A 14420-nucleotide genomic window follows, 5' to 3' on the forward strand; every position below is an offset into this window, starting at 1 on the left:
TTTACTGCTCATAGATACTGCTTTACTATGCGTTATTCACTCAGTTTAAAACTTGCCATATGCATTTTTATTAATTTTATCGGTTATGAAGTTCTATAAATAAAGTTTAGTTTCTAAAACTAATCCAAAATGGTCCATCGTAGACAAAAATAGAATATCGAACTTATACGTCAACTGAAAACTGCTTCTAAAATACGTTGACAAAAGGGTACTTAATCATAAAATAAAAAACCGTTATTCAATAAAATGTTGTTTAATGATATTGAATAATGCTTAATATTATTCAGTTATTTAAATGATTGTTTGATGTTATTGAATATGATTGTAAAGCAGGCGTTAACAGGGGCCTGTTCATTCGCTTCTTCGCCGAATACATCGGTTTGTTACCTTCACTGGACATGACAAATGTTCTTTATGTATTTATGTACTTTTATCATCATATTAGTATGGCTATATAACACACACACTAGTGTGTTTCTATCTTTAGAAGAAGAACAAAATTGTATTCCACACCCCTTGAGGTATCCTATAGTCAAACTACCATCTATTTATAAAATTTATATTCATCCATAAAGATATAACATCTTTATATATATATATATATATATATATATATATATATATATATATATATATATATATATATATATATATATATATATATATATATATATATATATATATATATATATATATATATATATATATATATATATATATATATATATATATATATATATATATCATAAGAAAGAAAACACTATTGATTCAGCACTTTTAATGAACTTCTGAAAAATGTGAAATATGTTTTAGAAGAAATGACATTGGAGGATACAGGATAGAAACAGAATATAGGTGTTGTACGCTCTAGATCGTTTGCGCCTATTTTTAAACCAGCGCGGAATACTGCATTACACTGACTGCATACAGTTGTCTGTGAAGTGAGAGGATAAACACGTTTATAAAGAACATATACCTATAATGAACAAATGGAAACAGAATCATTTTATTAATCGTTTTGTAAGTGTCATTTATCAGCACTTAGAGTCTGCAAAGATGATGATTTACATCGTGCAAGATTCGGGGATTTATATAACGAATGCAACTTTCAAGAAAATGTCGGGAACAAGTTTGCACACACACATAGATGAGAAACGAGACAAAGTAAGTATTTTTCTTCTTTTACATTGTTTAAAGTAACTATATATGATTATACTCTCTCTCTCTCTCTCTCTCTCTCTCTCTCTAATAAACACCAAATGCACATGTAGGCATCTATTCAATTCTTCGTAATGACTCAAAACTGGTGCCATCGATGGGGGCAATGTATACATTCAAACACGTATAGAAAAATGTTAACCAATAAAATAACTTTATATGAAAATGTTTTCATATATACCATTAAAGCAAAGATAGTCACATTATGTGAATAAAGATTTTAAGTCCTGTATACTATACATGTTGACCGACATATTCGTCCGTATTCCTACGCAAAATCTTGCGAATATCTCTCCGTAAGGCTTTCTGTATCACTGGAGGTTCTCAGAGGTGTTTCAAACTGAAAATTTATGCAAGTTAGACGATGAACATCTGATAAAAGAAATGCACTAAACACATATTACCTAACGGTAGCAGTTAGCCAAAATAAATAGCAAATCCTGATGATTGTAACGTCCCCACTCATCCACGCACAATGACGCAGGAGTGATACACTCCTGCCGCCTGTACAATTGAGATGACCAATTGTTACTGTAATTGTCATTTTTCGTGTATTTAACCTTGGACATCTCATACTTTCAATGGGAGGTGACCAGACAGAACTTGCAATGTCTGAACAGTAATCAGAGAGAATAGAAAGCATTAAAATAAACCATTCAGGCCAACATGGACATGGACATACAAAGTCAAATTATTAATGAGTATATCTTAAAAATATGCCTTTTGTATTCATTTGAATGTGGTATGTACATTGCCAGACTAGACATTAAGCATATTAAGCAAGTGCTTAGGGGCAATAGCCCAATATGGGCACCGGAAAAAGTATAATTATTTGCTGATGATAAAATTGAATAAATGATATATGACCATTTCGATCTGCATGTAGAAATATTTTGATTTGGAATGGTGGCAGTACTCATATTTTACAGCCATTTTTAGCTTCTGATATTTGTTTTTTTTTTAAATTAAAAATTTAGTTGCTGAGGTTGGGGTACTATAATATTTTCAGTGATGAGGGCCCTGGAAGGCCTCAATCTGGCAATTGTTATGTATTATCATTCTCTCTTCTTCAATATCACACATATAAGATGCCATAATAATGGAAACCTCATGATATGGAGGACAATTTATATTACACAAAAGTATCATTTTCATATATACATAAAACGAGCCAGATGACTACTGATGAAGGTAGTGGACAGAGTATAGAAAAAACAACTCCTCACATGATTCCTCGTTGTAATATTCACATTCTGGAATATATGATGCATCCTTAAGATGACAGCTCATCATTTACCCATATTTTGCAGCCAAGAAACCAAAGGAAACTATATATACATGGGCACAATACACAGCAACCGAGCAGCAATCTTGCAGGTCCAATACTATCCTTTGATGGAGTCCATAGAATATTTCGGCTTGTATTGGATCCACATCGAAATATTTTATTTTTGGAGTGGCGAGACTGGATTTGTAAATGTAACAGACCTGGAAGATCCATTCATGCTATAACGTCATTTTGCCCTTCCTCTGGGAGATGTTCATTTTATAATTTGGAGCCTGTTTGGCTTGATAAATGCCCATAGTGATATCACGCACGTAATCAACTTATATCCTGGGAGATTTATTCAGTTTGCAAGTGTCTGCATCCATCTTGACGTTAAAGTTGTGCTTATTCAGCAAGTTGTTGTCTTGAACCAGGATTTAAACCGTATTTGGTTACAGGAATAGATCCATTTTCTATTCAAAATAGGTGGAAATAATCATCATTGGATTAGGAAAAGCTTTCAAACTTTTTTGTTGCAGTGATATATTGCAGGGATTCATTAGCAAAGTGGGAGATTTCCAAATGGAAAGACTGGGTTATGGTACATAATGGGACATTAACAAGATGATTTTGATGACCATATGGTCTTTTACATAAAACACAATGTCTGTGAGATCTTGACGTTGAAGGAATTTGAAGTTGAATTGATTGTGAACCTTTTATGGCTGCATTTGATGTGTTTTATACCATTCACCAAATTGTCATATCTTGCATAAAGTCTCATAAAGTCTCATTTGGTGGGTGCTTTTCATACATTTGCAACTATTAACTTTGGCTATATTTAGTCCATAATTATACAAAGAGCCTGCGAATTCCATACAATCAGTTGTTGTAGGGGTGGAGCAAGAAACTGATTTGTTGAACAGTATCTAAAAAGAAACAACTCGGCTTATTATGTATTAATTATAATTCTTCTTTTATATCATGAATGCGTGTGTCATCCATTATGTCATGTTACATCGCAAAATGTTTATTTTAGAATTGTTTTTGTCTGAACATATGTTGAATTTTGCAAGACCGATAATTGTCGTTGCAGCATCACCGATATCGAAACATGTTTCGATTTATCTACCATCAATTATATATCTGGCACTAGTAAACAACGCCATAACACCGTTGTTAATGAATACACCTCGCTCATTTGCACCGTATATGGTACTATTATTTTTCACAAGTTTACCATGAACTTCAAGAAATGTCTCGGCGGGCAAGAAATAACTTTATGTATCTTGGACTTGTAATTCGATTCGTCCACGTTGGTCTGGTTCTCGTGCTTCATAAGAATAATACTGATAATCACGCACATACTCATCCTTGAGTACTGGTACATCCATGTCAAATGCGGGATCAGACACACGCTTGAACATTTTTGCTTTATTCTCTGCTGTCTTAAACGACGTTCCAAAATTGATCGATAAGTGGTCGATCTCCAACGACGATGGATCAAACCAGTTAGTTTTGCGGTTATGTTTTTTTCTTCCATCTCCTCGGCCGCTTGTTTTGTCAGAGATGGCCCACCAGCTAATTGATTTATTATTTTGCTGACACTTGGTGGCATCACTTAGGTGCTGGGCAGTTTTGCTGGCTGTGGTTTTCGTCTTACTAATCGTGCGAGTCTGTCTCTGATAGCCGAATATGCTTTACTAGCAACATCACCAACAGTGATAATACCCTTATCACGAACAATTGCGATGGCTTTCATACCTAAATGTTTTGCAATCTGGATAACTTTTGGGGCTATCCTTCTAAATAAATCTTGAATAATATTGCCGAATCCATCTCAGTAGATCATTTTATAAACCTTAATCGTGAATTCATCACCATGATGTTTTCAGGTCCACGTTGGTCGTTGTGCATTATTATATCATTTTGTTATCGCCGTTCTAATTGATCACTCACCGTAGTAATCGTCAGTAATTTCATAGATCAGCGCCCGATTGACGCTACTGTCCATGACGCCACCGGTAAATAAACGCTTACAAATAGCGGCTGCTTCATTAATAATTTCGTGGGAATTATTACTGACTGGTCTTCCAACAATCAGAATTTCTAGCTGATCAACTTCAGCGAGGATGTTATTGGGACAAAATTTGCCTTGAATCACCTGCAATTCTCCGATCATATTATCACTTTGTTTCATAAGACGTCGATCGCGAGTGGCAAGGCCACTTCACGTTGCTCCTTCAGGTGGTTCATCGTGTGGCTCTGGTTGTGGTTCTAAAGAACGCTGTAGGGTGGGTATTTTACTCAACTTCTTATGTTTCTTCGTTGTTTTAGGCATAGTTTTTCCTTCTTCTACTTTTTCAAGTTCACATTCCATTATCTAGCATGTGCATCTACTGTACTGCTAAAAATGTCGAAATTTTCATCATTTTCTTTGACCTGATCAGTATTGGTAAAAATACGGTATAAATATATAAGCCATTTTTCATAACTTATATTTCAATATGTTGAAGTTACATATATTTTTTTCTTTTTTGTCACCTAAACGCGGCAATATTAAGTATTTCATCTGTATAGACGGTAGGATAGTAATGAATACCTCACAAAAAGGAGTGTTACGTACTCAGCTACATTCAAATCATCTCCGCTAACAATCACCGGCCTAATTATAACCTTTATTGAAGAAAACAATGGAATTTCCGCAAGCCGTGTAACCTTGGTCTTGGCATTCATCTAGTATCAACATTTTTGCTATGATTGCGATGATATGAAACAAATGTGGCGATATGGCCAGATAATTTCGCTGAAACGCAGACCCAACACCCACCAACAAACAAACAGTGACATCAACGTTTTACTGACCAATATAACCTACTACAAGTACTCATGCATCTTGCGGATTTCCCTCTAAGCCTGAGCTTGATTGAATTTGAAGCGGTCTTTTTTGTTGATGGAATTTGTGTCATTCTGCCAGTCCATGAATGCTTGAGGGGCAATGTGCAGCTATAGGGTAGTTCGGACAAGTCTGTGGTCTGTCCAGCATTCTGCTCCTCGCATGGCCTTTGTGATGAGGACATCATTGGCATCACGCTGGCGGACTATTACATAGTCGATTAAGTGCCATTGGCGAGACCTGGGGTGCATCCAGGTGTTCTTGTGTTTGTTCGCCATTCTGAACATTGAGTTTGTGATTAGGAGGTTAACTTCTGCGCATTTGCTGAGTAGCAGCAGGCCGTTGTTGTTCATTCTGCCGACACCGTGTTTGCCAAGCACACCTTTCCATCGACCATAATCACAGCAAACACGGGCGTTGAAGTCCCCTAGTAATATGATCTTGTCGTCAGCTAGAACTGAGCTATGTACAGAGCTGAGGTCGGTAAAGAACTGCTCGATGGCTTCTGCTGGGCTCGATAGGGTAGGGGCGTAGGCACTGATGATTGTTGCAAAGCGTTTGTGGCTGATAGGTATTCGCAATTTCATTAGCCTCTCATTGATACCAACAGGCATTTCCGGAAGCTGCTTCAGAAGACATGATTTGATAGCCAGGCCGACTCCATGGATCCTGTCCTCATTTTGGGTTTTTCCTTTCCAGAAGAATGTGTAGCCACTTGCTAGCTCAGTAAGAGAACCCTCCTCTGCGAACCTGGTTTCACTCAAGGCTGCAATATCAATATTGTAGCGTGAAAGCTCCTTAGCAACTAGAGCTGTTCTCCTGTGTGGTCTTGCTACGTTCTCTTTGTCCATGAGAGTACGGATGTTCCATGTTCCAATAAAAAGTTTTTTCTTTGATTATTTCGACCGCGGATATAGATGATGTTGCCAGCCGCGGCGTTCTGGCCAGATATTTTAGGGCAAGCTTTATTTAGGCCACCTTTTCTATGCCTCTCCCTATTCAGTGTGAGCAGCGCCGTCCTGAAAAGGTCTGCTCAGTTGCCCCTGGATGCTGCCGAACTGTTCTGCTGCCCTGGGTGCAGAGCAAAACGACCACTTGTCCAAGGGCCGCCTACGTACAGGTCTCTGACTACAAATCCCAGTGGTCATCTCCACCTGTTGCGTCGCCAGACGCCCATCGCTGTAGGACTTTGGTAGGTGCAGGTAAGGAACAATGAGTGTGATGATGAGGATGAATGATAGGTGCACAGCATAACCTGTGCGTGAAGGAGATTAAAGTGAAACAGCCCTTGCACAGAGACAGCCTCACTCTGCCGGCCTTGGTAGTTAGAACTCATTGGTAAGATTCGTCACGGCTGGGGACTACTTCGGATGCATTGGATGGCAATGACGTCTTCCGTGCCTTGTCATACCTGCGCTCTCCACAAAGCGTTTGCAGATTCGCCTTCGTGGCCGTTGGATCACTCAGTTGATCTCTTCCGCCCAGTCTGCCGAAACTGGATTTGCATCCAAGGATAGGCAAGCTCCTAAGTCACCGAGAGTTTTTTTGAGGCAAGTCGGCTACCCTCTACCTGGTTTAGCCGGCCAGTCGAAGCCGTTGCCCGTGGTGTGGCCGCTGCGCATGCTACAGCTACTTGGAGCCACAGGTGAGGGCTGAGAGCCTGCTGAGGACCAAAGATGGACAAGCTACTCCCGAAGGAGCACGACGTGCCCATGAACAAGAGGTACTACCCCTCGCAGATCACCCCGAACACCACTACATAAGCTATAGCCACTTGTAAATTATGAATGTGCAAAACTACAGCAGTCTTGGTGAAGATTAAGTGGAGACAGAAGCTGAAGTCACATATAGACAATTACCGAGTGTGCAAAGCTATGCAAGTTGTAATTGGACCGATAATGGCGAATATATTTATGATTCTTGAGGTGAAACCATTAGCGTGATATCTTGGTTGGGTGGGGAGGGATGACGGATAGGACTCCAGAGATCTTAGGGCAGCAAAACCACGGGTGTCAGAGGTTTTGGGGCGCCAGAACCCCTTTGGGGTATGACCGTTGCCCCGGGCGCCATTCACCCGTATTTAGCCACTGCGTGGAACTCAACAACCGTTAACGTTTAAAGTTAAATGACTTTAAAGTTTGTGCAAAATGGGCATAAATGACATCAGATATGGAAACATTTTATATGTAAGAAACTGCACGAAGTTGAAATAAATGTCTGAAAATGGGGTATCATTTAAGCTACTTCTTATGAAAAACTACTCAACATAATTTGGCCAATTATTACAGTAAACAGTTTGTCACGAATGACTTTAACGTTTATAAAATTATTCCAATCTGCCATCCAATATGGCTGCTGTTACTAAGAAAAGATAAACTTGTCAAAGGTTCTAACACCATTTAACAAATTGCGAATTTGTTAGTAACGAACTAGTGATTGGTCCACAATGGCTGAGAGAAATCCAGGAAACATAATTATTTTTATTAGCCTCATGTTAATTTATTATATATTTCTGATATCAAGTAACCATGCATTAGATGAATTAATGTTGACAGACATTTTGAATCTTTGTCGGATCAGGTCAGATCGAACTGTCGGATTTTCGGTTTTTGACTATATTTTTAAAACTATTAGACATAAATAAACGATATAGAAAGCCCTTTAAAATCTGCTTTCGTTGACACCCCTTACAATATGTTTCCACCGCAGAAAAGAAAAATATTGTCAGTTTATTTTTGATCTGAGACTAGTCTCTGCTACCTGCAGCTACATTACCCGAAATTTTAAAACATCTTTTAAAATGTTATTTTTGTGAGGCTTCTAATTAATTGAAGATATCATCATCAATTATATTAAAGGTTTCACTCCTCATCAAACGTCACGCTGACAATGAGTATCTTACACCTACTATTTAAATTATTAAAAATCAGAAATGCATCTATAATAGCACATCCAATATGAATATGAGAGAGAAGCGAGGAAGGTCATTGGTGGGTCCCTCCAACAGCGAGTATGCAAGGGACACGGCATAAACATATGTCTCCTTTAGATATTAATAAGAATGGCAATAAACTTATGCATCTTGAATTTCCTCAGAATGTATCTTCTTAGTTATGCATATCCAAATGACATAACCAAATTTGAAACAAGCGTAGAAATTTTACTGTACTTCCGATTACATTTCCAACTGAAACAAAAATAATCCTTACTGCACTCAAAACTACTTCCACTTTACCTCAGCAAAAGGCAGTAATTGCACAATGGCGAAATCAATGGGGATGTCCAAAGATATATCAAACGTTTAAAATAGCTCATCTGTCTGTTAGCAATAGCAGCCAATGTTCTATCGAGTCATCAATAAATGATGTTCCATGTTAAGATATACATTTATTTTGTATTCAAAATCTGTACTATTAGTAACATCTATTATTTTTAAAAAAATGATTTGTTAATGAATAGTTGGCTTGTTGGATATTATCGGCACGTTTAACACATTATTGGCTACAACATGGCATGGAAGAGAGACTGGTAAGTACCTTTCTCATGGACACACCAATGGAGTCGACACATTATGGTCTAGGCCCATATTGAAAATACGACCCCTGGATTACAGCTTTAGCAATTGAGCTACTGCGTGTCACTTTATTAATTTATGTTTCCTGAAAGACAAGTTGTACTTTCTAGAAATAGGTGAATTAGTTTGTCAGTTTCTTTCATTTGGTTTTGCAATAACAAAGTTACCTGATTTTGACTATGTCCATTATGACAATTTCTTACTTTTCACAATGAACACCACTTCAGAGACCGATGCTACGCCAAGCTAAATAACTACATTCATTAGAAAGGCATATCAACGTGACAAACAAGAAATTGAAAACATTTGTGATTTTGTTTACTTGTAGATACAATAATAAGATTGCAGACCAGCCAAACTTGAGTGTATTCGCCTTCTATTTTAAATATGCAACAGCACTAAAAATACAATTTAACAGGAAGACTTGTTGATATTTACCCTCTTTTATTTGGATACGATCAGACCGTTGTAAAGGGCGGACGACGGAATCCGGGAGTTGGGAGAGGTATAAGAAATAAAATTCGGTCTTATTCAAAACCATCCACGCGTAATATACCTCTAGTTAGATATTTGGTAGAATCGCACCCTCGTGAAATATATCTTTTGTAATTTTCACATAGATACATTTTCTTAAAATTTGTTTTACTTTTGTACGTGTTTAATATCAGAGCTTCTGTGTCAGTATCCAGAAATAATGTATATTTGTTCTCCAGTATAAATGGGACCAAACTATGGTCAAAATTAGCTGTGTTGGAAAATAATATACATGAAAAATATAAATATTAATTTGTCGATATCACCCAAAAGATATCATACAGTGCTTCCTAAGTATAGTGATTTTCATATTACTGTGAATGATGCAACTATTAAAATGAATAAGGCTTAACTATGCAAGGATCTCAGTCATGGCTGAACTTTAGCAAGGTCCTGGTCGTAAAAAACACTTGTACTGTTTTATCGAAATCGAATGCGAAATATAGTCTTTGAAGAGTTTGCCAACTTCACTAGCCAAAGTTTTGATACTTTAAACCTATCTACAACTTGGCTCATCGAGCAGAGATTTGTGTGCTTCGGGTCGTTGCAAGCCACCGCATCAAGTCACAATTAACTTGCTCAAATTCGAACTCGTTTCCAACATTATCGCGACAACTGGAGCACACATCTTGAATTGACTCATAAATAAACAATTTTTCACTGCCGGTCCGTGATGGTACAAATATCTTTCACTTAAATACGCATGTAATGGCTTCTTTCTGGTTCGTAGTAATACTTTCGATATTAAACATACAAAGTATCTTTTGAAGTCAATTGCCTCCACCACTTTCACCGATGTACAATGCACCGCATTTACACGCTATTGATTAGTTGACATTACACACTAAGGGAGGCAACTCATACAATCCAATATATGTTGCTAGGACATAGCACTCAAATATATGCTCGATCCACCGAGGTGTAGATAGGGTTAATATATCGGAACCTTGGTTTACGAAGATTGAGAGGTAGCAAGATCAGAAATTCAGATACCAGATCACGTAAGTAATATGTCCAGCAGCAGCAGGGAGGGTGAACCGACCTAATATAATTGGTACCCTTTTGAGACACACTTCTTCACGGTAGGAAAAAAAAATCATAGGATAAACCCACATCATTACCCAAATTGGGTCTCATCGAAATATTTTCTTAAAGGACCCCAATTTGGGTAATTTTATTCCGTTACTTTGCTATTTTTTTATTGTTTTCGCTGTGTGAAATTTTGTCTATGGAGATGACCGCAACGAGGAGGGTCGGTTCGCCCTCCCTGCTGCTGGTGGTAAAATTGTTTTTCAGTGAGCGGTTCTACGTTGTGTGATTTATAAATCCTATAATCGTTGCGTCCGCAAGTAAGACAAAGCTGAATATCCCCGTACACATTTTAGCACATCCAACACAGCGTTTAGGGTTTTGTAGGATTTTCCGCTTCGAAGATAAATATTCAATCTTCGTGGGGGCATTTTCATTTCTGGTGTCTTCGTGATGTTCATGTCTGTGTTTGTAATAATCCATTAAAACACGATACTCATTTCCTCCGCATCTAGTACAAATCTGATATTTTCCCCTGACTCCATTACCGCATCCAACACAAGGACGAGGACCTGAACCGGGATTTTTTAGCGCGTAATTATGTTTTTTACAGTATTTTCCGCGGCATCTTCGATTGTATTTGTTTTTTGTCCCTTGAAGCAGCCAATCACAATTGTTCATTATAGTATCCGTCTACTTAAATTATTTAACTATTATCAGAGCCAAAAAAGATCTTCAGTCAATAGTTATGAAGTTAAAAAACTATTTGCAATCTGAACTTTTTTCCTGGCGATGTTTTAAAAACTCTTCGACGGTCGGTATTGGTCTGTTTTTTTTTTAGCGCAGTATTCGATGACACAACGATATCTTGGTCCACCACAATCACAACAGAGTTGATATTTACCCCGAACACCTTTATTACACACCAAACACGGTTTAGGTCCATCTGATTTTGATTTCTTTGCAAATATCATATGAGCCCCACAATATTTTCCGTAACTGTTTTTACCACACACCGGAGAAGCACCTTGAGGAAGCCATTTGCATTTATTTGTGGCCAATGACGGACTTGGCATCTATACTATCTTCGTTTTTAAATTCAAAATTAAATAGTAATTATTAATTAGACAATATATTTTAAGTTATTTAATGGAAGATGAAAAAAATACGAGCGATGAGTTACTATGTTCTATAGGCAAAAATCTAATTAAAAAAATATACCGATGACATTGATGAGACATTTTACTGCACATCAGATCATACCAAGAAAGTGTTTGATGAAAGTGATCGTTGTTCGTATAGAGAATTAGCAAAGACCAATTATAATTTCTTGCAGGAGTACTATTCCCGCGTTGTTGCAAAATCTCTCAGAGATGTTGTTGTTTTTAAGAAGAAAAGTGATCCGCTTGATTGTTTGACTGTTTATTCACATCTGCTTCAGGGAAACGTAATTCAACATTATGATAGTTTTTACGTGCTTTTGTCCGATGAGGATTTTAATCGAGTTGCAAATGAATTTGCGGGGAAAGCTGCAGTTACGAAAATAATACCTCGAATACGGTCAAGATATCCCGTATTTGATATTGATTCAAAAATCCTTACCGTGAATGAGATTACTGATTATTTCTCGACATTGTGTGATTGTCCCGTGCACGTGTTTGAAACAACAATTGGGTAGCATGTGTTATGTAAAACCACTCCGGTAACTTTTAAAGATCATCAAGAAGGAATTAACATTACCGCGGAAGATAATCCTACGTGGAATGTAAATTTACAAGATGGCCTTCACAGTATAAAACTTGCAACGACAAGATCGAATAAACCATTCGCGGCGTGTAAAAAACTCATCCGAGGAGAACTCAGCGGATCGGAATCATTAACATGTCCAATTATGATTCAACCGCGTACAGTCAGAATTTACGATGATGAGGTTACCAATTATTATTTCGAAACTGAAAATATCTCCGATAAAGATATCACGAAATTCTCTCCAGCGTTAACTATGAAACCTGATCAACTTACTGGAATAACCAGCACACGAGGAAATATCGTTACAATATCACGGCGACTAGGACATTTATGTGGTATTTGTCAACGTCAACATGGATATGACAGCTTTTACGATGTGGTCCAATCAAAATGCATCGATTCTTGTGTCACATGTTTCTTGGATCTCTTTGTGATCGGTTGTTTCAGACGTTCTGGTAAAAAAAATCGATTCCACGTGAAGATCAATCAAACAAACTTTCTCGTGAGTATCTAAAATACGTAGCAGGATCAAAATACCGTCATGTAGGTCATCCGGGACACTCTATTGGAAGAAACCCTGATTATCGCTACACTGCAGCACCAATATATAAATCTGGATCAGGCTGTAAGATTATTTCCGACGGTGACTATCTCGATGGATCAGCTTGGGGAATGGGAAAATCAGAATCAGCTTGGAGATCGATCAAACCAGGTCAGTCTGTGTTATATATCTCGTACCGAAAAACCTTTACTCGGAAAATCAAATCCGATTATAACATCGAGCCTTGCAACGATATCACCAGAGATATTGTTTTTGAACCAGGAAGTGGAAGAAGGGTTATTGTACAAGTGGAGTCACTTCATCGCGTCCGGGGACGTCCCGATGTAGTTATCATCGACGAGTTGCATGGGATTCGGAGACAAATTTTCATTTTACTACAATATTCAAGATCACATTGGACCAACTTTGTTAGACTAACAACGATATCTAATCGTGTAATTGTTCTTGACGCGGATGCCAACAATGATGATCTGATACTGTTTCGGGATATTCTTGGTCGGGTTTCAATGAAATTTATCATCAACGACTATGAGATCGATCACGGCAAGAAGTTTACAAAGATAACTATGCGGATTTAATAAAAACCCGTTACAGTGTTCACGCACAACAAATCAGGTGGAAACTGCTCCGTCGAGAGCTTAGCTAAACAACTTCAGCATCTAGGATATCGTGTGAGGTATTATCACGCGGACACCGATATGACACAAAAACAACAAGACTTTTCCAACGTCAATAACGCTTACAACGACATAGATGTTGTGATTTTTAACCTCACCCTGGAGGCTGGAGTTAGTATGGCTGATGAACAATTCAAACATCTTTTTGTGTTCTCGGAAGAACTTGGGTCAGTTGAAGCAACCAAACAAGCATTGCATCGTTTCAGATGTGTCACTGAAATTAGTTATTCCGCGGTGTCACATTACGATAAAGACCTTCCTTGTACTCGCAATGAAATCATCGAAGCGATAATGTGCAACGAAGTTAATTTACCTAAACAAACTTTACCGTTTCGAGCACCTGATCCCGGTGAAATTAGATCTCATTACGCGTTCGCGTTTATCAGTAACATCATCGATGAAAACAATTCCAAATTGTATTTTACCCACCGGTTAGTTGTAATGATGCGAAATACTGGATATGAGATCGCACAGACAATTCCAGATGAATACGAAACGTTGCTGCAACGACAGAAAAAAAATCACGCAACACAACGACGATGTAACCGTCGATGAGTTTTTTGGCAACTAAACTTGGCGCTCGATTGATACAATCTGAAGATATTCAGGATCCGGAGATAAAATCTCCCGAAGATGAATTTCTCGAGGAATTTCTCAAAATAGTTTTTCCTGATAAACTTCCTGAAGATGAAATTCTCCGGTGTCACAAATAGGATCCAACCGAGCAACTAAAACCATATCAGAAAAAATTAAGATATCTCAATAGTGTGTTTCAATGTAACGTAGGCAAGTTACATGCAGATGTTGCTGAACGTCTCTATAAAAAATCGTCGCAGATGATACGATCACAACGAGTTGCCGGGGACAAGGTTAATAATGGTCAAGCTGTAGCTGGAACAATATTTCGATCCGAT

The 14420-nt window shown here is 37.7% G+C and overlaps 1 protein-coding gene across 2 annotated transcripts in view; it reads left to right on the forward strand.

Moving 5' to 3' along the window:
• Positions 1–890: 890 nt before the first annotated feature.
• Positions 891–14420, forward strand: part of LOC149792028 (uncharacterized) — a 147370-nt gene continuing 133840 nt past the window's right edge. For both annotated transcript variants that reach the window (XM_089970520.1, XM_089970519.1), the window contains exon 1: positions 891–1164. In XM_089970520.1, coding sequence (XP_089826646.1) covers positions 982–1164 — 183 coding nt within the window. In that variant the 5' untranslated portion in view covers positions 891–981. The remainder of the gene's footprint in view (positions 1165–14420) is intronic.

This window comes from Sinohyriopsis cumingii, chromosome 9 (assembly GCF_028554795.1).
Source record: "Sinohyriopsis cumingii isolate HCF-2022 chromosome 9, ASM2855479v2, whole genome shotgun sequence".
Taxonomy (NCBI): Eukaryota; Metazoa; Mollusca; class Bivalvia; order Unionida; family Unionidae; genus Sinohyriopsis; species Sinohyriopsis cumingii.